The sequence below is a fragment of the Heteronotia binoei genome, chromosome 5 (assembly GCF_032191835.1).
Source record: "Heteronotia binoei isolate CCM8104 ecotype False Entrance Well chromosome 5, APGP_CSIRO_Hbin_v1, whole genome shotgun sequence".
Lineage (NCBI taxonomy): Eukaryota > Metazoa > Chordata > Lepidosauria > Squamata > Gekkonidae > Heteronotia > Heteronotia binoei.
The window spans coordinates 5,377,847-5,401,806 of NC_083227.1; the positions used below are offsets into that span (position 1 = coordinate 5,377,847).

General features: G+C 47.3%; 1 protein-coding gene and 1 non-coding gene across 2 annotated transcripts; one reads left to right on the forward strand and one right to left on the reverse strand.

Moving 5' to 3' along the window:
* The first annotated feature begins 2,870 nt into the window (after positions 1-2,870).
* TRNAT-GGU (transfer RNA threonine (anticodon GGU)) lies at positions 2,871-2,940 on the forward strand. Its single transcript has one exon. It is a non-coding gene; the product is annotated as a tRNA-Thr (tRNA).
* A 6,216-nt stretch (positions 2,941-9,156) lies between these two features.
* Positions 9,157-22,055, reverse strand: LOC132572104 (zinc finger protein 345-like). Its single transcript, XM_060238900.1, has 5 exons — positions 21,927-22,055; positions 19,424-19,552; positions 18,906-19,099; positions 17,215-17,344; positions 9,157-11,268 (listed from the first exon to the last, which is right to left on the reverse strand). The coding sequence occupies exons 2-5, from the start codon at positions 19,542-19,544 to the stop codon at positions 9,389-9,391; spliced, it is 2,325 nt and encodes a 774-aa protein (XP_060094883.1). The 5' UTR covers positions 19,545-19,552; positions 21,927-22,055; the 3' UTR covers positions 9,157-9,388.
* Positions 22,056-23,960: the final 1,905 nt, after the last annotated feature.

A 23,960-nucleotide genomic window follows, 5' to 3' on the forward strand; every position in this document is an offset into this window, starting at 1 on the left:
TCCAAAACTAGAAAACTGCAAAAAAATGTCAGACATGCTCTGTTAAGCAATGCAGAGAATGGAATTCCAAACAAATGAAAACAGTGCTGCGTTTAGTTTTGTGTCCGACACAACACCATTTTTATCCTTTCATCCCTTGAGAGCCAATTTGGTGTGGTGGTTAATTACATGGACTCTTATCTGGGAGAACTGGGTTTGATTCCCCACTCCTCCACTTGCAGCTGCTAGTATGGCCTTGGGTCAGCCATAGCTCTTGTAGGAATTGTCCTTGAAAGGGCAGCTGCTGTAAGAGCTCTCTCAGCCACACCAACATCACAGGTTGTCTTTTGTGGGGGATGACGGTAAAGGAGATTGTGAGCCACTCTGAGATTCAGTGTTAAGGGTGGGATGTAAGTCCAAAATCATCATTGTCACCTCCACCTCCCTCATAGAATCATAGAGCTGGAATGGACCTCCAGGGTCATCTAGTCCAACCCCCTGCAAATGGAAGGAATATCTCTAGTACCTCCCCTGCCCTTCTTCTCATAATCTGCCTGAAGGGACCTCCAGGGTCATCTAGTCCAACCCCCTGCAAATGGAAGAAACATCTCTAGTACCTCCCCTGCCCTTCTTCTCATAATCTGCCTGAAGGGACCTCCAGGGTCATCTAGTCCAACCCCCTGCAAATGGAAGAAACATCTCTAGTACCTCCCCTGCCCTTCTTCTCATAATCTGCCTGAAGGGACCTCCAGGGTCATCTAGTTCAACCCCCTGCAAATGGAAGGAATATCTCTAGTACCTCCCCTGCCCTTCTTCTCATAATGTGCCTGAAGGGACCTCCAGTGTCATCTAGTCCAACTCCCTGCAAATGGAAGAAAAAACTCTAGTACCTCCCCTGCCCTTCTTCTCATAACCTGCCTGAAGGGACCTCCAGGGTCATCTAGTCCAACCCCCTGCAAATGGAGGAAACACCTCTAGTACCTCCCCTGCCCTTCTTCTCATAATCTGCCTGAAGGGACCTCCAGGGTCATCTAGTCCAACTCCCTGCAAATGGAAGAAAAAACTCTAGTACCTCTCCTGCCCTTCTTCTCATAATCTGCCTGAAGGGACCTCCAGGGTCATCTAATCCAACCCCCTGCAAATGGAAGAAACATCTCTAGTACCTCCCCTGCCCTTCTTATAATCTGCCTGAAGGGACCTCCAGGGTCATCTAGTCCAACTCCCTGCAAATGGAAGGAACATCTCAAGTACCTCCCCTGCCCTTCTCATAATCTGCCTGAAGGGACCTCCAGGGTCTTCTAGTCCAACCCCCTGCAAATGGAAGAAACACCTCTAGTACCTCCCCTGCCCTTCTTCTCATAACCTGCCTGAAGGGACCTCCAGGGTCATCTCGTCCAACCCCCTGCAAATGGAAGAAACACCTCTAGTACCTCCCCTGCCCTTCTTCTCATAACCTGCCTGAAGGGACCTCCAGGGTCATCTCGTCCAACCCCCTGCAAATGGAAGAAACACCTCTAGTACCTCCCCTGCCCTTCTTCTCATAATCTGCCTGAAGGTACCTCTAGGGTCATCTACTCCAACCCCCTGCAAATGGAAGAAACATCTCTAGTACCTCCCCTGCCCTTCTTCTCATAATCTGCCTGAAGGGACCTCCAGGGTCATCTACTCCAACCCCCTGCAAATGGAAGAAACATCTCTAGTACCTCCCCTGCCCTTCTTCTCATAACCTGCCTGAAGGGACCTCCAGGGTCATCTAGTCCAACCCCCTTTAAATGGAAGAAACATCTCTAGTACCTCCCCTGCCCTTCTTCTCATAATCTGCCTGAAGGGACCTCCAGGGTCATCTAGTCCAACCCCCTGCAAATTGCAAGAAAATCACATAATCTGCCTAATTCGCAGAATCACCATTGCTGACGGATGGCCCTGTTAGTCTGTCTTAAGCAGCAGAACACAGCCAGAGTCCACCAACACCTTAAAGATAACCACATTTGTGGCAGGGGGGAGAAGCTTCTGTGAGTCATTGCAGTCACGTCTTCAGAGACAGCTAGAAGGGGACTCCATCTGTCCTATATACTGGAAAGTGGTTTCAGATGCCAGATAATATTAGCATGGCAAACAAAGCCGGGACCGCGGAGGTTTTACTGCGAGAGAAAACACCCAACAACCTCTCCGTGTAACAAAAATAAAGTAACGCTCCTTATTGTTTCTACTTATCCAGTATTTGCTAATAAGAAACACAGGGCTTTCAGTGGTGAGCAAACATAATATGAACAAGCATATTTATACATCACAAAATCCCTCCGGAATCAAAAGCGCGCTCTGCTCCTGCTGTACGATGGATCAAAGTCCTATGGAAGATACTGGAGCTGTGATACAAGTCGGACAATATCCAAGACCAGTCCGATACTGTTTCGAGCGCAGACACGCTTCTTCTTGGGATCCTCTTCTTCGTTGTTGATTCAGTAGGTAAGGGGTGCTTTTTTCTGCTTACAATGGTCTCGCTGTATAGCGGAACTAGACATTTGGGGAGGGACGGTGGCTCAGTGGTAGAGCATCTGCTTGGGAAGCAGAAGGTCCAAGGTTCAATCCCCGGCATCTCCAACTAAAAAGGGTCCAGGCAAGTAGGCGTGAAAAACTTCAGTTTGAGACCCTGGAGAGCCGCTGCCAGTCTGAGTAGACAATATTGACTTTGATGGACTGAGGGTCTGGTTCAGTAGAAGGCATGTTCATATATATTCATAATTCTAAAGGAAGGGATGATGGCTCAGTGGTAGAGCATCTGCTTGGGAAGCAGAAGGTCCCGGTTCAATCCCCGGCATCTCCAACTAAAAAGGGGCCAGGCAAATAGGCATGAAGAACTTCAGTTTGAGACCCTGGAGAGCCATGAATGGGGCTGTGGCTCAGTGGTAGAGCATCTGCTTGGTAAGCAGAAGGTCCCGGGTTCAATCCCCGGCATCGCCAACTAAAAAGGGTCCAGGCAAGTAGGTGTGGAAAACCTCCGCTTGAGACTGTGGAGAGCTGGTGCCAGTCTGAGACAAGACTTTTGATGGAGCGAGGGGGGTCTGATTCAGTAGAAGGCAGCTTCATATGTTCATATATATGGGGAGGGACAGTGGCTCAGTGGTAGAGCATCTGCTTGGTAAGCAGAAGGTCCCAGGTTCAATCCCCGGCATCTCCAACTAAAAAGGGTCCAGGCAAGTACGCTCGAAAAACCTCAGCTTGAGACCCTGGAGAGCCACTGCCAGTCTGAGTAGACAATACTGACTTTGATGGACTGAAAGTCTGATTCAGTAGAAGGCAGCTTCATATGTCATCTTGTCTCGTGGCTTTATTTTCATTTCTCCTCAGAACACCTTGCAAATTGTCTTCGTATCCTTACGTAACGCCACTTCAGAAGGATGTGAAGATAATCTGCAAGGCTTTCCGAGGAGAAATGAAAATAAAGCCACGAGACAAAATGTCTTGTTCCGCTGTACAGCGAGACCATTTATAAGTAGAAAAAAGCACCACTTATCTACTGAATCAACGATGGCGAAGATGGTCCCAAAGAAGAGTCTCTGCACTCGAAACGGTATCGGACTGGTCTTGGATATTGTCCGACTTGTATCACAGCTCCAGTATCTTCCATACGACTTTGATCCATCATACAGTAGGAGCAGTGTGTGCTTTTGATTTCGGAGGGATTTTGTGATGTATAAATATGCTTGTTTATATTATGTTTGTTCACCACTGAAAGCCCTGTGTTTCTTATTAGCAAATACTGGATAAGTAGAAACAATAAGGAGCATTATTTTTGTTACACGGAGAGGTTGTTGGGTGTTTTCTCTCACAGATAATATCAGCAAGCAATTGACGATGATTGGATTAGGTGAGTATGGCATGGAAAAATCAGCTCTGGTCATGACACAGGAAACCTAGATCTTGATCCAGTCCTGGCAGATGCATTATTCCCAGCCTCATCACCAGCTGCAATTCAGCAGTCTCCTCCCCCTCCAATCTCCCCCTGAAACTCTCTTGCAAGTCTGGTGTTCTTTGTCTGGGAGACTCTCCCCCAAGATCTGCATTAGGAAAGGGGTTAAGAACATAAGAGAAGCCGAATAGAAAGGACACTGGAGAAGAACATGGGCAACAGTCTCTACACACTCCATCTTAACATAAGAGAAGCCATGTTGAATCAGACTAATGGCCCATCCAGTCCAACACTGTGTCACATAAGAACATAAGAGAAGCCATGTTGGATCAGGCCAATGGCCCATCCAGTCCAACACTCTGTGTCACATAAGAATATAAGAGAAGCCATGTTGGATCAGGCCAATGGCCCATCCAGTCCAACACTCTGTGTCACATAAGAACATAAGAGAAGCCCTGTTGGATCAGGCCAGTGGCCCATCCAGTCCAACACTCTGTGTCACATAAGAGAAGCCATGTTGGATCAGGCCAATGGCCCATCCAGTCCAACACTCTGTGTCACATAAGAACATAAGAGAAGCCCTGTTGGATCAGGCCAATGGCCCATCCAGTCCAACACTCTGAGTCACATAAGAATATAAGAGAGGCCATGTTGGATCAGGCCAATGGCCCATCCAGTCCAGCACTCTGAGTCACATAAGAACATAAGAGAAGCCACATTGGATCAGGCCAATGGCGCATCCAGTCCAACACTCTGTATCACACAGTGGCCAAAATACACACACACACACACTGTGGCTAATAGCCACTGATGGACCTCTGCTCCATATTTTTATCCAATCCCCTCTTGAAGGTGGCCATGCTTGTAGCCGCCACCACCTCCTGTGGCAGTGAATTCCACATGTTAATCACCCTTTGGGTGAAGAAGTACTTCCTTTAATCCGTTTTATCCGGGTTAAGCAGGGGTGTATTTTAGCCCCCCACTTGTTCAATCTTTTTTAGAAATAATCTCGCCCCCTTCTTGTCTTTAGTTGATGACCACACCCCTAGGCTTGGTTCTGCTCACTTTCCCTTGTTATTAAATGCGGACGATACAGTTCTTTCGTCTGTCTCTCATGCTGGATTAAAACGCTTACTGAACCGTCATGAATATTGTGTGACTAACGCATTGGAGCTGAAGTAGGCAAAATCAAAGGTACTGGTCTTTCCTTTTCCCCAAAAAATCATACAAGTGGATTATTAGCGGTAACAAACTTGAACAGGTTGAACACTTCAAATATCTGGGCATCTATTTTCAATCTGACGCTACTTGGACCTACCATCGCAGAACTGCTATTTAGGTATTAGGGTTTGTAGAATCTTTCGGGCTCAAGTGCCGTGTTCTACTGGAGAAAGTTTTTCTTCCAGACAACCAACACATTCCACAGAACAATCAGCACAGTCAACAACCATCTTCCTTATCTTCACACCCCTTCCAATCCTCCCAGCAATTAACACAGAACAATCGCCACAGCGGCCCGGCTGTTATTGGGTCTCCCAAAGTGGGAACACATTCAGCCGGGTCTTCGGACCCTCCACTGGCTTCCAGTAATATACCGAGTCCGGTACAAGGTGCTGGTTATCACCTTTAAAGCCCTATATGGCTTGGGACCTGTCTACCTGAAGGACCGTCTTTCCCCGCACGTTCCCCAGAGAGTACTGAGGTCGGGAACACAAAATCTCCTTACTATCCCTGGGCCGAAGGAAGCCCGTTTGAAATCCACCAGAGAAAGGGCTTTCTCTGTTATGGCCCCTACATGGTGGAATCAGCTGCCGGAAGAGGTGAGGGCCCTGCGGGACCTTGTACAGTTCCGCAGGGCCTGTAAGACGACCCTCTTCCGGCTAGCCTATACCTAGCTTGAGAATTTTAATGTAACTTGCCGGACTTCTTTTATATATAGTGAAATATTTATTAATATTTATTGATAACCATGGTTTTATCTGTTTTTATCTGTTTTAAATGCTGATCCCTTTATATGTTTAAATACTGTAATTTTGTTGGATCTATCACTGGAAGCCGCCCTGAGCCACTTGTGGGAAGGGCGGGATATAAATCCCAAATAAATAAATAAATTCAACAGCCAGTTTCCTTATCACTACCCTTCCAGGAAGCCCCACCAAATAATGGGCACATCCACAAACCAATTGCCCTTTCACCACACCCCCTCCAGCCTACAAATAGCAGCTCTCCAGCAGCCCTGGCCTCACTCAATGCACAGCAGCCAAGAAGGTCAGAGCGCCTGTTCCGGCTGCAACGCCACTGAGGATGTTCTCCACAGCCGAGAACGAAATGTCTGGAAGGAAAACTTTCTCCAGTAGAACACGGCACTTGAGCCCGAAAGATTCTACAGACCCTAATGATGTTACCAGCCGTGAAAACCTGAAATCTTTGCTATTTAGGTAGCTAAAAGTTAGTGCTGCAGCAATATCTGGCTTTGATTTCTCTGACAGAGGTAACTGTTATGTTCCAGCAGCACTTAATGCCTTTAATGCTAAAACCCAAGCACAATTATGGGGTGCCTCTCTGGATCGACGCAGTGGACATTGCAGTTGAATGGACATTGCAGTGTCCATTCTACTTTATTGCAAAAGATCGTGTGTCCCTTATACTGTTTTATGTTTGGAGCACGGTCAGAATTTGTTGGCTACTAAGGCATGGGTTCACACTATTAAATTCTGGTTACGGCTCCACCCCAGCTCCGGTCCGTTTAGTTTTCTGTACCAGCTACTTTCTGAACCTGATCATTCTAGCTGGTTCTCTAACATTGAAGCTGAAATAAGTTCCCTGGATCTGTCTTTGGAATCCTTATCCTTGTTTTCCGTGTTTCAGGCTTTTTAAAAAAAATAAAATCTAGTCTACTGAGCTCAGAGCTACAAACTCTTCCTAGTCTTGCCAGCAGAACCGATTCTTCCCTAAAAGTAGGGATTGCTCCAAATGCAAATCTTCCATCTGCTTACCTCTATCAACTCCTAGCTCCAAATTTGCACAGAGCCTTTTCCTTGGCCAGATTCAATGCCCTTCCGTCAGCCATTTTGTTTGGCAGATTCCAAGGGACTCCCTATTCAAGTAGATGCTGTCTCTGTAAGATGGGGGGGGGGCGGTACAGTGGAAGGGCTTCTAGTGTCCTGGCCCCACTAGTGGACCTCCTGATGGCACTTGGGTTTTTTGGCCACTATGTGACACAGAGCATTGGACTGGATGGGCCATTGGCCTGATCCAACATGGCTTCTCTTATGTTCTTATGGGACACAGAGTGTTGGACTGGAGGGGCCATTGGCCTGATCCAACATGGCTTCTCTTATGTTCTTATGTGACTCAGAGTGTTGGACTGGATGGGCCACTGGCCTGATCCAACATGGCTTCTCTTATGTTCTTATGTGACATAGAGTGTTGGACTGGAGGGGCCATTGGCCTGATCCAACATGGCTTCTCTTATATTCTTATGTGACACAGAGTGTTGGACTGGATGGGCCATTGACCTGATACAACATGGCTTCTCTTATGTGACTCAGAGTGTTGGACTGGATGGGCCGTTGGCCTGATACAACATGGCTTCTCTTATTTTCTTATGTGACACAGAGTGTTGGACTGGATGGGCCCCTAGCCTGATCCAACATGGCTTCTCTTATATTCTTATGTGACACAGAGTGTTGGACTGGATGGGCCATTGGCCTGATCCAACACGGCTTCTCTTATGTTCTTATGTGACTCAGAGTGTTGGACTGGATGAGCCACTGGCCTGATCCAACATGGCTTCTCTTATGTTCTTATGTGACATAGAGTGTTGGACTGGAGGGGCCATTGGCCTGATCCAGCATGGCTTCTCTTATGTTCTTATGTGACTCAGAGTGTTGGACTGGATGGGCCATTAGCCTGATCCAACAGGGCTTCTCTTATGTTCTTATGTGACTCAGAGTGTTGGACTGGATGGGCCATTAGTCTGATTCAACATGGCTTCTCTTATGTTCTTAAGATGGAGTGCGTAGAGACTGTTGCCCATGTTCTTCTGCAGTGTCCTTTCTATTCGGCATCCCACCAAACACTCCATATTGGCCCAGATTTTAGAGACCTCTATCAAGCTTTTTTTGCTTGATAATTCTGATCCAGAAATGAGTGAATTGGTATCAAAGCTTTTCTTTATAGAGCTATGGTTACTCGTCCTGATAAATTGTACTTTGTATCAGGATTTACTATGTTGCTGCTTTGTTTTTTATCTTGCAATCCTAATTTTATTCTGTATGGATTCTGTACTCTCTTAATCTGTAACCCGGTTGACCCTCTATTTTATATTTTTATATATGCCAATAAAGGCTGTTGTGTGTGTGTGAAATAAACTCTCCTTTCCTGACATGCTAGTCCAACAGCGAGATATGTTTGGAGCCATTGAAAAGCACTCCCTCCACATCACCATTTCCCCTGGAAGTCTCACCTCGTAGACCACTTTCAACGCTCCGTGCATTTATACAGCTACTCCCTTGAGTGAACCTTTTGATGGGTGGTTAGGGAGTGATTCAGCGAAAAGCATTTTCCACACTCTAAGCATTTAAATGGTTTCTCCCCAGTATTTAACATAATTTTTCAATTTATACCCTGTGGCGCAGAGTGGTATCACGACCTGAGTTCGATCCCAGCAGAAGCTGGTTCAGGTAGCCAGCTCCAGGTTGACTCAGCCTTCCACCCTTCTGAGGTTGGTAAAATGAGTACCCAGCTTGCTGGGGGGGAAGCGTAGATGACTGGGGAAGGCGATGGCAAACCACCCCGTAAAAAGTCTGCTGTGAAAACGTTGTGAAAGCAACGTCACCCCAGAGTCAGAAACGACTGGTGCTTGCACAGGGGACCTTTCCTTTCCTAAGTACCCTTAAAGAACCCCGTGGCGCAGAGTGTTAAAGCTGCAGTACTGCAGTCCTAAGCTCTGCTCACGACCTGAGTTCGATCCCCGGCGGAAGCTGGGTTCAGGTAGCCGGCTCCAGGCTGACTCAGCCTTCCATCCTTCCGAGATCAGTAAAATGAATACCCAGCTTGTTGGGGGGGAAAGTGTCGATGACTGGGGAAGGTGATGGCAAGGAAAAAAAGGAAAGGTCCCCTGTGCAAGCACCAGTCATTTCCGACTCTGGGGTGACGTTGCTTTCACAACATTTTCACGGCAATGGCAAACCACACTGTCAAAAGTCTGCCGTCAAAACGTTGTGATGCAACGTCACCCCAGAGTCAAAAAGGACTTGTGCTTGCACAGGGGACTACATTTTTTTAGTTATAACGTAAGCGGGCATAGGGTGGCTTACAATATTAAAATAAACCACATCAGAATTAAACAGCATCCTAACTGCAAATCAAATCAGAAAACAGTGGTCCATGCAACAAACCACACAACAGCACATAGGCTGGAAACTTTCAACACAACTTAAGCACCTTGATAGTAGGGTACTGGGGAAGCAATGACTTCAGAAGATGCCCACTGGATCAATTAAAAGCCTGGCTTTTATGAATCTTTTTATGTGCTTTTAGCGTATCATTCCGAGAGAAGCACTTTCCACACTCCAAGCATTTATATGACTTCTCCCCAGTATGAATCCTTTGGTGAATTTTTACAGTTTCTTTCCAAGAAAAGCACTTTCCACACACCAAGCATTTATATGGCTTCTCCCCAGTATGACTCCTTTGATGTCCTTTGAAGCCGGAAATCCCAGAGAAGCACTTTCCACACTCCAAGCATTTATATGGCTTCTCCCCAGCATGAACCTTTCCATGTGCCCTTAGATGGCTATTCAGGGAGAAGCACTTTCCACACTCCAAGCATCTATATGGTTTCTCCCCTGTGTGAATCTTTTGATGTGAAGTTAGGCTACAATTCTGGGAGAAGCGTTTCCCACACTCCAAGCATTGATATGGCTTCTCACCAGTATGAATCTTTTGATGTGTAGTTAGCTTAACATTTTGTGAGAAGCACTTTCCACACTCCAAGCATTTATATGGCTTCTCCCCAGTATGAGCTATTTGGTGTCCTTTTAAGCTGGAATTATGAGAGAAGCACTTTCCACAGTCCAAACATTTATATGGCTTCTCCCCAGTATGAATCCTTTGATGTCCTTTTAAGCTGGAATTATGAGAGAAGCACTTTCCACAGTCCAAGCATTTATATGGCTTCTCCTCAGTATGAACCTTTTGATGTGTCTTTAGAGTACTATTCTGAGAGAAGCACTTTCCACACTCCAAGCATCTATATGGTTTCTCCCCTGTGTGAACCTTTTGATGTGAAGTTAGGTTACATTTCTGGGAGAAGCATTTCCCACATTCCAAGCATTTATACGGCGTCCCACCAGTATGAGTATTTTGATGTGTAGTTAGTTGACCATTTTGGGAGAAGCACTTCCCACACTGAAAGCATTGGTATGGCTTCTCCCCAGTATGAATCCTTTCATGTGCCTTTAAACTGGATTTCCCAAAGAAATGCTTTTCACACTCCAAGCATTCATATGGCTTCTCACCAGTATGAACTTTTTGATGCCTTTTTAGGTGGTAATTGAAAGAGAAGCACTTCCCACACTCCCAGCATTTGAATGGCTTCTCCCCTGTATGAATTTTTACATGTTCAGTTAGGTTGCTGTTCCAAGAAAAGCACTTTCCACACTCCAAGCATTTATATGACTTCTCTCCAGTATGAATCTTTTGATGTGTTCTCAGGCTGCTTCTCTGAGAGAAGCACTTTCCACACTCCAAGCACTTATATGGTTTCTCCCCTGTGTGAACCCTTTGATGTGTAGTTAGGTAGGCATTAGTAGAAAAGTACTTTCCACACTGTAAACATTTATATGGCTTCTCCCCGGTATGGACTTTTTGATGTTTAGTTAGGTTGCTACTATGGGAGAAGGACTTTCCACACTCCCAGCATTTGAATGGCTTCTCCCCAGTATGAATTTTTACATGTGAAGTTAGGTTGCTATTCCGAGAGAAGCACTTTCCACACTCCAAGCATTTATATGACTTCTCCACAACAGGAATCTTTTGATGTGCAGTTAGGTTGTTATTCTTGGAGAACCCCTTTCCACATTCCAAACGTTTATATAGTTTCTCCCCTGTGTGAATCTTAGCACTGAATTTGCAATTGAATCCTTTCTGGTTCATGGGACCATTAGGCTTTCTCTTTCTTTTCCTTGTATCTTCTTCAGATGAGACCTCAAGCTTATTTCTCCTTTGCTTCTGTTTTTGTTCCCTCTTCCTTCTGCAAGGTCTCTTTGGTACCGCTTGATCCTCAGATTTTGCTTCCGCCTGTAGATCGTTGTCTTTTCCCACAACTCTCCATCCTGGTTCCGTCTCTCTCCCCTTCTCCCTCGCATCTGCAACTGCAACAGAGAGACGAAAATCATAAGAAGAATCATAAGGTACAAATTCCAAATTTAAGGTACAGAGCAGTCAATGGTACTTTGCATGACCAGAGCCAAGGGCTTGACAAAAGGGCTCGGCAATAATTAAACACCCACCAGATGTCTTGGAAAAGAAGCAACGGTGGGATCGAAGGAAGGAGGAGGTAATTTCAGCTTGCTCCTGAGATAACATTAAGGTTATTAAGTTTTCTGGTGTTTGGTTTGGAAACACATAAAACAGAATAGGAAACGGAATGCTTTATACATCTTGAAATGTATTGAAACATTTTGAGTAAATATATTTAAAAAAATGACACGGCACACATATCCAGAGGTTGGAGACGTGGACAGACAAGATACACCTTTCAACAAACCTGGAAAATGATCCAAACTTGCAGAATACACTGGGGGTTTCAACACCCCAAGAATACTAGAAGCCGTGCCTGTCCCCTAAGAAACAAAGGCCTCCCTCCAGTGGCCCCTGCAAAGCCACCAGGCAGTATTGTCTGCCTTCAAGCTCTGGCTGAGGCAGGGGCAGGCAACAGTCCCCTTGAGAGGGTTGCTCCAGCCTTGGAGGCCCATCTCCCCTGAACACCACCTGCTCCGCAGGACTCACCAAGTACTGGCTACCTCCTATTCACCAGCAAGTGTGGTCTAGTGGTTAGAGCTTCAGACTAGGGTCTGGGAGACTCAGTGTGGAATCCCCATTTGACTCTGGAAGGAAACTGCAAGAGCACACATGAATTCATAAAGCTGCCTTACGCTGAATCAGACCGCCCTTCCATCAAGGTTTCAGGCTGAGGTCTTTCCCATCACCTGCAATCTGATCCCTTCAACTGGAGATGCTACTGGGGATTGAACTTGGGGACTTCTGCAAGCCAAGCAAATGCTCCACCACTGAACCACAGCCCTTCGACACACAGCCTAACCTACCTCACAGGGTTGTTGTGGGAATATAATGGAACAGCAGAGAAAAACAGTCACCTGAGAAATAGCTGAAATGCAGCATGGAAGATTAGATAAATGAGCATAAGAGAAGCCATGTTGGATCAGGCCAGTGGCCCATCCAGTCCAACACTCTGTGTCACATAAGAACATAAGAGAAGCCCTGTCGGATCAGGCCAGTGGCCCATCCAGTCCAACACTCTGTGTCACATAAGAACATAAGAGAAGCCATGTTGGATCAGGCCAATGGCCCATCCAGTTCAACACTCTGTGTCACATAAGAACATAAGAGAAGCCATGTTGGATCAGGCCAATGGACCATCTAGTCCAACACTCTATGTCACACTGTGACCAAAAAAAAGCCAGGTGCCATCAGGAGGCCCATCAGTGGGCCAGGACACTAGAAGCACTCCCACTGTGCCCCCCCAGCACCAAGAATACAGAGCATCACTGCCCCAGACAGAGAGTTCCATAAGAACAGAAGAGAAGCCCTGTTGGATCAGGCCAATGGCCCATCCAGTCCAACACTCTGTGTCACACAGTGGCCAGCCTCCCACCCCCAGGTGCCATCAGGAGGTCCACAAGAGGGGCTAGAAGCCCTTCCACTGTGCCCCTCCAAGCACCAAGAATACAGAGCATCACTGCCCCAGACAGAGAGTTCCAACAAAACGCTGTGACTAATAGCCACTGATGGACCTCTGCTCCATATGTATTTCCAATCCCCTCTTGAAGCTGTCTATGTTTGTAGCCGCCGCCACCTCCTGCGGCAGTGAATTCCATGTGTTAATCACCCTTTTGGTGAAGAAATACTTCCTTTTATCCGCTCTAACCCAGCTGCTCAACAATTTAATAGAGTGCCCACGACTTCTTGGATTGTGAGAAAGGGAGAAAAGCACTTCTTTCTCCACCTTCTCTATCCCATGCATAATCTCGTAAACCTCTATCATGTCACCCCTCGGTCAACGTTTCTCCAAGCTAAAGAGCCCCAAGAGTTTTAACCTTTCTTCATCATAGGGAAAGTGTTCCAACCCTTTAATCATTCGAGCTGCCCTTTTCTGCACTGCTAGAACATCTTTTTTGAGGTGTGGTGACCAGAAATGCACACAGTGGTCCAAATGAGGCAGCACCATTGATTTATACAGGGGCATTATGATACTGGCTGATTTGTTTTCAATTCCCTTCCTAATAATTCCCAGCATGGCGTTGGCCTTTTTTATTGCAATCGCACACTGTCTTGACATTTTCAGTGAGTTATCTACCACGACCCCAAGATCTCTCTCTTGGTCATTCTTCAAGGCTGTTTGGTGGGAGCTTACCAGAGAAATAAATATGGGAAGTGGAACATGCAGGGGCTGCCAGGAGGAGGGAAACAGTACAGGGAGGGGGATACAGGGGGAAATAAGAGACTTCCCACAATCCCTTGCAGGTTCCCCACATGGCAACTGGACCATCCCCTAATGGCTGGGCTGGGACAAATTTTTCTCAGCCAGAAAGTGTTGGGGAATAGAAAGAGGGAGAAATGAAGATGGGGGGAATGGCGGTAGATTGGTTGAGAGGTGGAAGGAGGCAGAAAATTGGGAGGATACAGGAGTTGCCAAGAAGGAAGAGGGAATAGCGTGGGATAGGGGAAATAGTGGAACTTGGGGTGCTCCCCAGAATCTGTGCCAAACATTGTAGGAATTGGAAAATGCTGGACCATGTCACCCCCAGACTCTTCCCACCACCCCCATGTGCTTTCTGCAGTGGAAGCTGTCAGTGTCCTATTACTTTAAGGTGAATTGGAACTGCCACAGGATTGTGTCATCCTTGAGTACAGGTGCTATAGTGTCATCAGGTGTGAGCCATTAACCAATTTGGAATGGGATTGGCTAAGTGTCAAGTCGGCAGATTCAATAACGAGTCGTTGTTGATAAAAGTAACTGGTTTATTAAAATCTGGTACTTGTGGCAAGGCCGGTATTGAAAGACTGAAGATCATACAGTAGGTACCAAGCTATAAGGGATACATCAAAAGGATTCCTGAGGGAGGGGCACTATGCAGGGCACATTCACACACAGATGTTACAATTTCGTTCTCAGGCTCGTTGGCCTTGAACAAGGCACACTCCTGACTCCTACGTTGCCTCTGGCCTGAGAAGGCACCGATTATCGCTTCACACTCTCCCATTTCCCAAAGCAATACTACATAACAAAAGGGAGGGGGTCGGTCAGAGTTTAAGCTAGCAGCACTTGAAAACACTTTGGTTCTTTCCCAGAATGCTCTGCCCGAGCCAGAGTTATACACAGACTTGACACTAAGGCGACTTGAAATGCAGTAGCCAGCTACTGTTCGGCATGGGATAGAAAAGGACGGATATAGCGTGGCGTACCGTTGGATGGAAATTGGAATTGATGACTGTGGACTGTGTATTGACTAATCTCTTGGACGGTGTATCTGTACTTCTGCGTGGCTTCATTGATTGTAAGCGTATGACTATTGGACTGCTTCTTGATTCTGATATCTGCCTGAACCCAATACAGTTTGTAGAACCGGCTGTCTTTGTGAGTGTCTTCCTTAGAACTGCAACTGAGACTGGTCTGACCAGAGTTACTTGGTGGGCGCTTCTACTACAACTCTGTCAGAAGCTCTGGTCGATAGTGCAAACTTGTAGCTACCAGAAAATAAAGTGAAACGCCTCAATATTGGTCACCCATTTCAGGATGCTGGTGGGACTTGCCGGGGCAGAAATGGAGGGAACGGAACCACCCTGGCACAAGCGAGCTGGAGGTTCACATCCCAGCATCTTTTGCCTGGCGTCTCCTCCCCCGCCCAGTATCTTCCTCACCGCCGACTTTCACGTTCTCCTCCACCAAAATTTGGCCTACAATTTTCCACCATTCCCCCAAGAGGTAGTGCATCGGGAGGACCCCAGAGAGAGGCCTTCCTCTGCCCTACAAATGAAGAGTCTCCTCACTGAACTCCGTTTGCAAATGCTGTCGACTGAATTATAGACTTGGATTCACCATTGAGCGAGGGCCCCTTCTCTGGCCTAGTCCAATCCGTGGGGCCTTTCCTCCCCTCCTCCCCTCAGCCTCACTGCCTCTGAGAAAAAGAGCCACTCTAATAATAAGAAGAAGATTTTGGATTTATATCCCGCCCTATACTCGGAATCTCACAGTCTCAGAGCGGTCACAATCATCTCTACCTTCCCCCCCACAACAAACACCCTGTGAGATAGGTGGGGCTGAAAGTGCTTTTACAGCAGCTGCCCTTTCAAGGATAGCTTCTATGAAAGCTATGGCCGACCCAAGGCCATTCCAGCAGCTGCAAGGGGAGGAGTAGGGAATCAAACCCAGTTCTCCCAGATAAGAGAGCTATGGCTGACCCAAGGCCATTCCAGCAGCTGTAAGTGGAGGAGTGGGGAATCAAACCCGGTTCTCCCAGATAGGGGAGCTCTGGATGACCCAAGGCCATTCCAGCAGCTGCAAGTGGAGGAGTGGGGAATCAAACCCAATTCTCCCAGATAAGAGAGCTCTGGCTGACCCAAGGCCATTCCAGCAGGTGCAAATGGAGGAGTGGTGAATCATGCCCGGTTCTCGCAGATAAGAGAGCTATGGCTGACCCAAGGCCATTCCAGCAGCTGCAAGTGGAGGAGTGGGGAATCAAACCCGGTTCTCCTGGATGAGAGAGCTATGGCTGACCCAAGGCCATTCCAGCAGGTGCAAGTGGAGGAGTGGGGAATCAAACCCGTTTCTCCCAGATAAGAGAGCTCTGCCTGTCCCAAGGCCCTTCCAGCAGGTGCAAGTGGAGGAGTGGGGAATCAAACCCTGTTCTCCCAGATAAGAGAGCTATGGCTGACCCAAGGCCATTCCAGCAGGTGCAAGTGGAGGAGTGGGGAATCAAACCCGGTTCTCCCAGATAAGAGAGCTATGGCTGACCCAAGGCCATTCCAGCAGGTGCAAGTGGAGGAGTGGGGAATCAAACCCGTTCTCCCAGATAAGAGAGCTATGGCTGACCCAAGGCCACTCCAGCAGGTGCAAGTGGAGGAGGGGGGAATCAAACCCAGTTCTCCCAGACAAGAGAGCTCTGGCTGACCCAAGGCCATTCCAGCAGGTGCAAGTGGAGGAGTGGGGAATCAAACTCGGTTCTCCCAGACAAGAGAGCTCTGGCTGACCCAAGACCATTCCAGCAACTGCAAGTGGAGGAGTGGGGAATCGGACCCGGTTCTCCCAGATAAGAGAGCTCTGGCTGACCCAAGGCCATTCTGGCAGCTGCAAGTGGAGGAGTGGGGAATCCAACGCGGTTCTCCCAGATAAGAGAGCTATGGCTGACCTAAGGCCATTCCAGCAGCTGCAAGTGGAGGAGTGGGGAATCAAACCCGGTTCTCCCAGATAAGAGTCTGCACACTTATCTACTACATCAAACTGGCTCTCAGCAAAACAGATGGGCTGAAGAAGAAAAAAGGAGTCAGAAGGATTTGCTAGTGGGAATCGAACTGGATACTGTCTGTGTCTCCCAACCAGAGTCTGCTTCAGCAACAGGTTTTTCTTTACAGCAGGAAAATATTTTATGTTTTCTTTTTCAGGCACTACAAGATCCCAAAATGTGGGGGCTCCTTTCTGCCCTCAACAGCACATCATCATCATCATCGTTATTTATTTATTATTATTATTATTATTATTTAGTATATTTCTGCTCCGCTCATTCCCCGTGGGGCTCGGGGCGGAGTACAACATACGATAAAACAATACAAACAATGCAAACATTTTATAAACAGACAACTCAACAGCACTAAGAAAAGCTTATCATGTCGTCACATAATGCCCAGCCTAGCCATCTCACATCATGATATCTCATAGAGAAGGGAGTTATTATTCCATTTCCTAGCACAGGTGACAGTACTGGCCGGGGAGGCCAACCAAATCAGGAATAGACCCCCGCAGCCCCAGCTAAAATGAATGTGTGCCCCAAAATTGAGGATTGAAAGGAAAGCATTCTTACCCAGAGAGGCCACGGTTTCAAAAGTTTCCTCCATAACATCCCAGTAGAGTTTTCTTTGGCCTGGGCAGAGAAGGGCCCATTCCTCTTCTGTTAAGAACATGAATACGCCCTCAAAGGACACTCGGAATCTCTGAAAGAGGAACACGTGGTCCAGTTGATCACCTATTCCTGTCCCTGATCGTTCAGGAAAGAAAGACGCATCCTACCGCCCCGTCAACCGATTGAGGAATGCAATACATCAAACCAAAGGGAAGGAAATTAGCATTTGTTTCTTGCAGCAGGGAAAATTCAACTCTCGCCCCTGGGCCTGTTGCGGATTGACGAGACATCAGTCCAGTGGGTGAGAGAGAGAGAGAGAGAGAAACGCTTTTACTTTGTTCTACTTTGTTCAAGATTATGCATGGGATGGAGAAAGTAGAGAAAGAAGACCTTTTCTCCCTTTCTCACAATACAAGAACTCGTGGGCATTCAATGAAATTGCTGAGCAGTCAGGTTAAAAAGGATAAAAGGAAGTCCTTCTTCACCCAAAGGGTGATTAACATGTGGAATTCACTGCCGCAGGAGGTGGTGGCGGCTACAAGCATAGCCAGCTTTAAGAGGGGATTGGATAAAAATATGGAGCAGAGGTCCATCAGTGGCTATTAGCCACAGTGTGTGTGTGTAGTTTGGCCACTGTGTGATACAGAGTGTTGGACTGGATGGGCCATTGGCCTGATCCAACATGGCTTCTCTTATGTTCTTATGAACACCCAGTAACTAGAAGAAGAGTCGGAAACGACTGGTGCTTGCACAGGGGACCTTTCCTTCCTAGCATCTTTAGAAAGTATATTGAGAGGAACAGAAATTCTCATGTCTCCACCGAAGCCCAAATTCTGTCACATTTCATTTTCAGACTCTTGCTCGGTATTATACACTGAATGTCTCCAAGAAACACCAACTCAGAGAATTGGAAAGAACTGGGTTTCTCTTGGTGGAATCAAGTTACATGTGTGTGGGGGGTAGATAATAGACCGTATAGCTGACATTATACTACTCTGTACGCTTAACCCCAGAAATAAACAGGAACAGTATTTGAGAAAGTATTTGTGCTTTGAACATTTTTGTCTGCAGAGGCATTTTGTGTTACTCTAAAGCAGGGGTGTCAAAGGCTCTATTTTCTGTATTGGCTCCCTTGGGGAGGACGGGGTGGAGGCATAGATTGCTTTGCCAGGCTCTCTCAATTGCACAAAAAAACTACTGAGCCAAGCCTCTCTTCCTTCTATTGGCTGAGGCTCCTCCCCCTCCTGGTCCCCTGGGAAAGGAAGGAAGGAAAGAGCCGGAGCTTCCTTTGCCCAGTTCCCTGGATTGTGCAGGAGAGATACAACGAAAGCACCTTTAAGACCAATGAGTGCTAATGTGTTAAGCATGTCTTATTTTAAGCTTTTAAAATTGTTGTGTGTTTGTATCCTTTAAAAGTTTATCTCTCTGGTGCCTGGCATTACATTTATGACAAGGACTCCTTTATGTCAGACCCAGCCCACATAACAAATGAGTTTGACACCCTACTGTAAAGGCTGCATCCAGCTGTTTAAACATACACTGTCCTAATTAAAGTCAAGAGGGCTTTCCCTCTGTTTTTTTCCCCCTAACAAACCAAATGCCAATTCACCCCAGGCTGTGTGATCCTTGGCCAAGGTCAGTCCTAAACTCACCTTTGCTGCAGACAAACACAGGCCAAATTCTCCCTCCAGCCAGGGGAAACACGAAAGAAGGGAGGCTCCAGGGAACGGCGTATTCCATACATTTCCGTCTCCATCTTGAGTTTCAACTGTGCCCTGGACACCTAGAAAAGGCAGGGTGGATCTTCTCTCCGCTACTCGCAAGTCCTTCTGGGAAATGTCGTCTCCTGCAACAGCAACACCCAAACAGAATTTTAAAAGTGTGGCATTTTGGAATGGGGAAAGAAGATCTTGTGGCTCCTTTGTTCTGTTGTCGGAGAGCTTTCTGTGTGTGTGAATAAATCTCCCTTTTTTATTTTTATAAAAACTCTTAATTCTGCGATCTCAGTCCTCTTCGGGCTCAGCAGAAAACGGACCGCACAGCAGTGACCCAAAAGCTTTACCCTTCCGTCACAAGAAAGCAAACGGTGTGGAACATCAAGAGAGTCAAAGGAAGACGCCACACCCTCCTATCTCTGCTGCGTTCATAATAAAAGGGGAAAGATCCTTACTCAGAGAGGCCACGGTCTCGTAATTTTCTTCCATCACTTTCCAAAAGAGTTTTCTTTGGCCTGGATCCAGAAGGGCCCATTCCTCCTCCGTGAAGAACACGGCCACCTCCTCAAAGGACATGGGGGGCTCTGAAAGAGGAAAATAAAGGATCTCGTTGTCCACTCAGTTGATTAACAATGCAAGACACAAAAGCGATGGCAAGAAAGACCGGATTAGGCTTTGTGTTTTGGTTTGTTTTTAGCCTCCAACAGTTATAATATACCTCCAGTTCGCCAAGAAATACAAATTCAGAAAACTGCACAAACTGGGGTTATCTTGACTGAATCCAATTAAATGCGGGGGGGGGGGGAGGAAGTGGCTGTAATAAGGAAAGGAAAGGAAAGGAAAGGAAAGGAAAGGAAAGGAAAGGAAAGGAAAGGAAAGGAAAGGAAAGGAAAGGAAAGGAAAGGAAAGGAAAGGAAAGGAAAGGAAAGGAAAGGAAAGGAAAGGAAAGGAAAGGAAAGGAAAGGAAAGGAAAGGTCTCCTGTGCAAGCACCAGTCATTTCCAACTCTGGGGTGACGTTGCTTTCACAACGATTTCACGGCAGACTTTTTTATGGGGTGGTTTGCTATTGCTTTCCCCAGTCTTTTACACTCCCCCCCCCAGCAAGCTGGGGACTCATTTGACCGACCTCGGAAGGATGGAAGGCTGAGTCAACCTTGGGCTGGCTACCTGAATCCAGCTTCCACTGGAATTGAACTCAGGTCATGAGCAGAGGGCTCCAAACGCAGTACTGCTGCTTTACCACTGTGTGCCATGGGCCCTTCAGCGGTAATAAGACTATCTACTAAATTAACTTGCACGTTGAACTCCAGAAATACGTCAGCATTGTGTTTCCAGATAAGGTTTCTGCTTTAAGCATTTTTTTTCCTGCAGAGGCTTTCTGTGTTACTCAAAAAGTCTACCAACCAACCCCCGATTGTAGATTATTTATCTACGATCAGAGGAAAGCTTGGCGCCTCAGTTTCATGAGTGCCTCTTCTCATGTCTTAAGGGGGGGGGGGAACTTTGGGTAGGCCTCTAATCTGTTGTAACCTTTGAGGGTCCTGTTTTGCCTAGTTCGCTGTTCTCTCGCTGTTCTCGCACGGTCTTGTCACCCTGCCCTGGGACTAGCTATCAGGAATCTCCAAAGCTGGGTTATTTAGTTCACAGAGACATTGGTAGTCTGGTATGAAATGGATCATCAGCTGAAAAGGGGAAGGGGACGTCTGGAGGGAAAAGAGGTGATCGGTAGGTTTTGGCGCTTGGGTTTTTGAATCATGTAACAGATGGACCCTGAGTAGGGGTCATTTTGTAGAAAAAGAGGTTCCGGAGCTCATTAGCACATCTCCTTAGCAAGCCACACCCCCCCCGACATCACAGGAAGGTGTACTAAATTATATCAGCTCAGCATCTACCTGTCATTGTGAAACCTTACTCCCATCATATGTACAAGTACAACTGTCATTGTGAAACCTTACTCCCATCATACTTTTTTCCACATTACTTTCTCCTGTCTGGCCCCGGTGGCAGGGGGCCGATCTCCATACGTCTGCTATAAATGTTTTAGTTATTTTCCCATTTTTTGTGGGGGAAGATATTAGAAAGTTTGTCAGATCTTAGATTTCAGCAAAATTCTCACAGGGGGTTTGAGCAATGGAGCCTAGAATCAAGTATTGGGACTCTAGCAAAATAGGGTTGCCACGTCCAATTCAAGAAACATCTATGGGGACTATGGGGGTAGAGCCAGGAGACGTTGGGGGCGGAGCCAGTAAGCACTGGGGGTGGAGTCAGGATGTGACAAGCATAATTAACTCCAAAGGGAGTTCTGGGCATTCCATTTAAATGGCCTGCATGCTTTTTAAATGCCTCCTCTCCGTTGGAAATAATGACGGACGGGGCACCTTCTTTGGGGGCTCATAGAATTCGTCCCCCTGGTCCAATCCTTTTGAAACTTGGAGGGTACTTTGGGGAGAGGCACTGAATGCTATGCTGAAAATTTGGTGCCTCTACCTCAAAAAACAACACCCTTCCCCCCCCCCCGTCCCCCAGATGCCTGTGGACCAATTCTCCATTACGCCTGATGGGAATTGGTCCCATAGGGAATAATGGAATTCCCAGCAGACGTTTCCCTCCCCCGACCCCCCGCTTTCTGATGACCCTGAAGTGTGTGTGTGTGGGGGGGGAGAGCCTTTGCACCCAGCAAGCGCTAACATCAGAATTTGCTTGAAGAAACACTTGCTTTCTATCCTAGCCCTTGGCTTTCTGTCTTAGCTCTCTTAGCCTTTTTGCAGCAAAGCAATCGGGATGGTTTCCTATGAAGACTCCACACTCTCCAGCTACGTTCCTCACATGCCCATGCAAAAAATCCTGGGAGAGGGAGGATGCTCCCTCCGGCCACCTCTTCCTCTTTCCCTCCCGTGCAAACCTTCTGCCCCCCTCTCCCCTTCCCCCAAACCGATCTGAAGAATCCCTGGGCTCACCTGTCTTTCTGCTGCAGCAGCAAAGGTGCACAAGCCAAATTCGCCTTCCAGCCTGGGGGAAGGAGACAGGAGAGGCACGGCTGCTGGACTGCACGCTTCCCCCATCCCCCACTCCAAATCTTTTCTGCTTCCCACTTTCGACCACTGAAAAGAGGGGCGGACTTCCCCATTGCTTGCAAGGCCTTCTGGGAAATGTAGTTCCCGGCAACCTTCAGCCCCAGGGGGAGGAAGAAGAATCCCAGGCGCTGTCAAATGACTGCAGGGGGGGGGGTTAGCAGGAATGCGCAGGAACGCAGTTCCGGCTGGCTTGGCATCAGAGGGCGTGGCCTAATATGCAAATAAGTTATTGCTGGGCTTTTTCTACCAAAAAGCCCTATGTTAAACGGTGGCGACATCAGGGGGTTGCCGAGTCCAATTTAAGAAATATCTGGGGACTTGGGGGGTGGAACCAGGAGACATTGGGGTGGAGCCAAGATCAAGGCTGTGACAAGCATAATTGAACTCCAAAGGGAGTTCTGCCATCACATTTAAAGAGACAGCACACCTTTTCAATGGCTTCCTTCCATAGGCAATAATGAAGGATAGGGGCACCTTCTTTTGGGGCTCATAGAATTGGACCCCCTGGTCCAATCGTTTTGAAACTTGGGGGATATCTTGGGGAGAGGCACTGAAAATTTGGTGCCTCTAGCTAAAAAAACAGCCCCCCCCAGAGCCCCAGATACTTGCGGATCAATTCTCCATTATTTTCTATGGGAATAAATCTCCCTAGGGAATAATAGAGTTCCCAGCAGACATTTCCCTCCCCTCCCCCCGCTTTCTGACAACCCTGAAGCGGGGGGAGGGCCTCCAAACCGGAGGATCCCCTGCCCCCACCTGGGGATTGGCAACCCTAGTGAGGCCTAATATGCAAATGAGTTCCTGCTGGGCATTTTCCACAGAAAAAGCCCTGAGTACAGGGGAACCTAAGAACATAATGGCCGCATAAGAATGTATGGGTGTAACCTTTCCTTAGTTTGCTGCCACCACTCACCAAATTTGTCACTGCCATCTTAGAGGAACAGTGAAGCGAGACCCCCTCTGCCTCAATCTCCTTGTTTGGAGGTGAAATCTCCAATTCTTTGGGGTGGCCCTGGAAAGTTGGCAACCCCAAAACAGGCCTCTCCTTTGCTTTCTTGGTAACGGGCAGAGCAGGGGAGACGAAGTGGTCAGAGCACGACTCCAGTAACTTCAAAAATATTTACTCAAACTATTTACATTATAAGCAGGGAACACATATCCTGAGGACCAACAGGGCACAAATAACCCAGAAGGAAAACGCAGTCTTCTCTCCCTACACACTTCCCTAACTACCTCTCCCCTTGGGAGGTTGCAGTGCAGGACAGATCTCTTCTGCACCAGGCCTCCAGCTCTCCTTCACCTCTCTCTCTCTCCCCCTCTAGAGAGGGCAGGGAAACCTCCAGTGTACCCCAAACTGGTTGCAGCTGAATGCCTTGGGGTACCAGCTCGGACTTCAAGCGTTTTCCACCGCTGTTCACCCTACACAGCCCTTCCACAGCAGTCTCTCCTACTCTTCAGTAGATCAAAGACTGCCTGCTTCCTTCTTGGATAGGAGTCTTTATAGAGGTCGCCCCTTGGGGAAGTTCTTCTCCCCCCACCCCTGCACTTTTTAGGCCCAAGGGCTGCTGGGCCTTGTAGGTCAGAGGAGGACATTTTGAACAATAAACTACAAAATGGCAGCCATTTCAAGACTAGGAACTGCCAGCAATTTACCCGTTTCGTTACAGCCCCAGAGCAAATGAATTTACTTAGTAAAGAAAGAGCCAATTTGGTGCAGTGGTTAAGTGTGCGGACTCTTACCTGGGAGAACTGGGTTTGATTCCCCACTAAGAACATAAGAGAAGCCATGTTGGATCAAGCCAATGGCCCATCCAGTCCAACACTCTGTGCCACATAAGAACATAAGAGAAGCCATGTTGGATCAAGCCAATGGCCTATCCAGTCCAACACTCTGTGTCACATAAGAACATAAGAGAA

Excerpts from the sequence above, each read along its gene's own strand:
- LOC132572104 (XM_060238900.1), bottom strand. The coding sequence starts at position 19,544 with ATGTCCTTTGAGGAGGTGGCCGTGTTCTTCACGGAGGAGGAATGGGCC. Across the intron at positions 17,345-18,905 it reads TGTGTTTGTCTGCAGCAAAG|AGATTCCGAGTGTCCTTTGA; the intron begins GTGAGTTTAGGA and ends TTCCTCTTTCAG. Across the intron at positions 11,269-17,214 it reads TGAAACCGTGGCCTCTCTGG|TTGCAGATGCGAGGGAGAAG; the intron begins GTAAGAATGCTT and ends TCTCTGTTGCAG.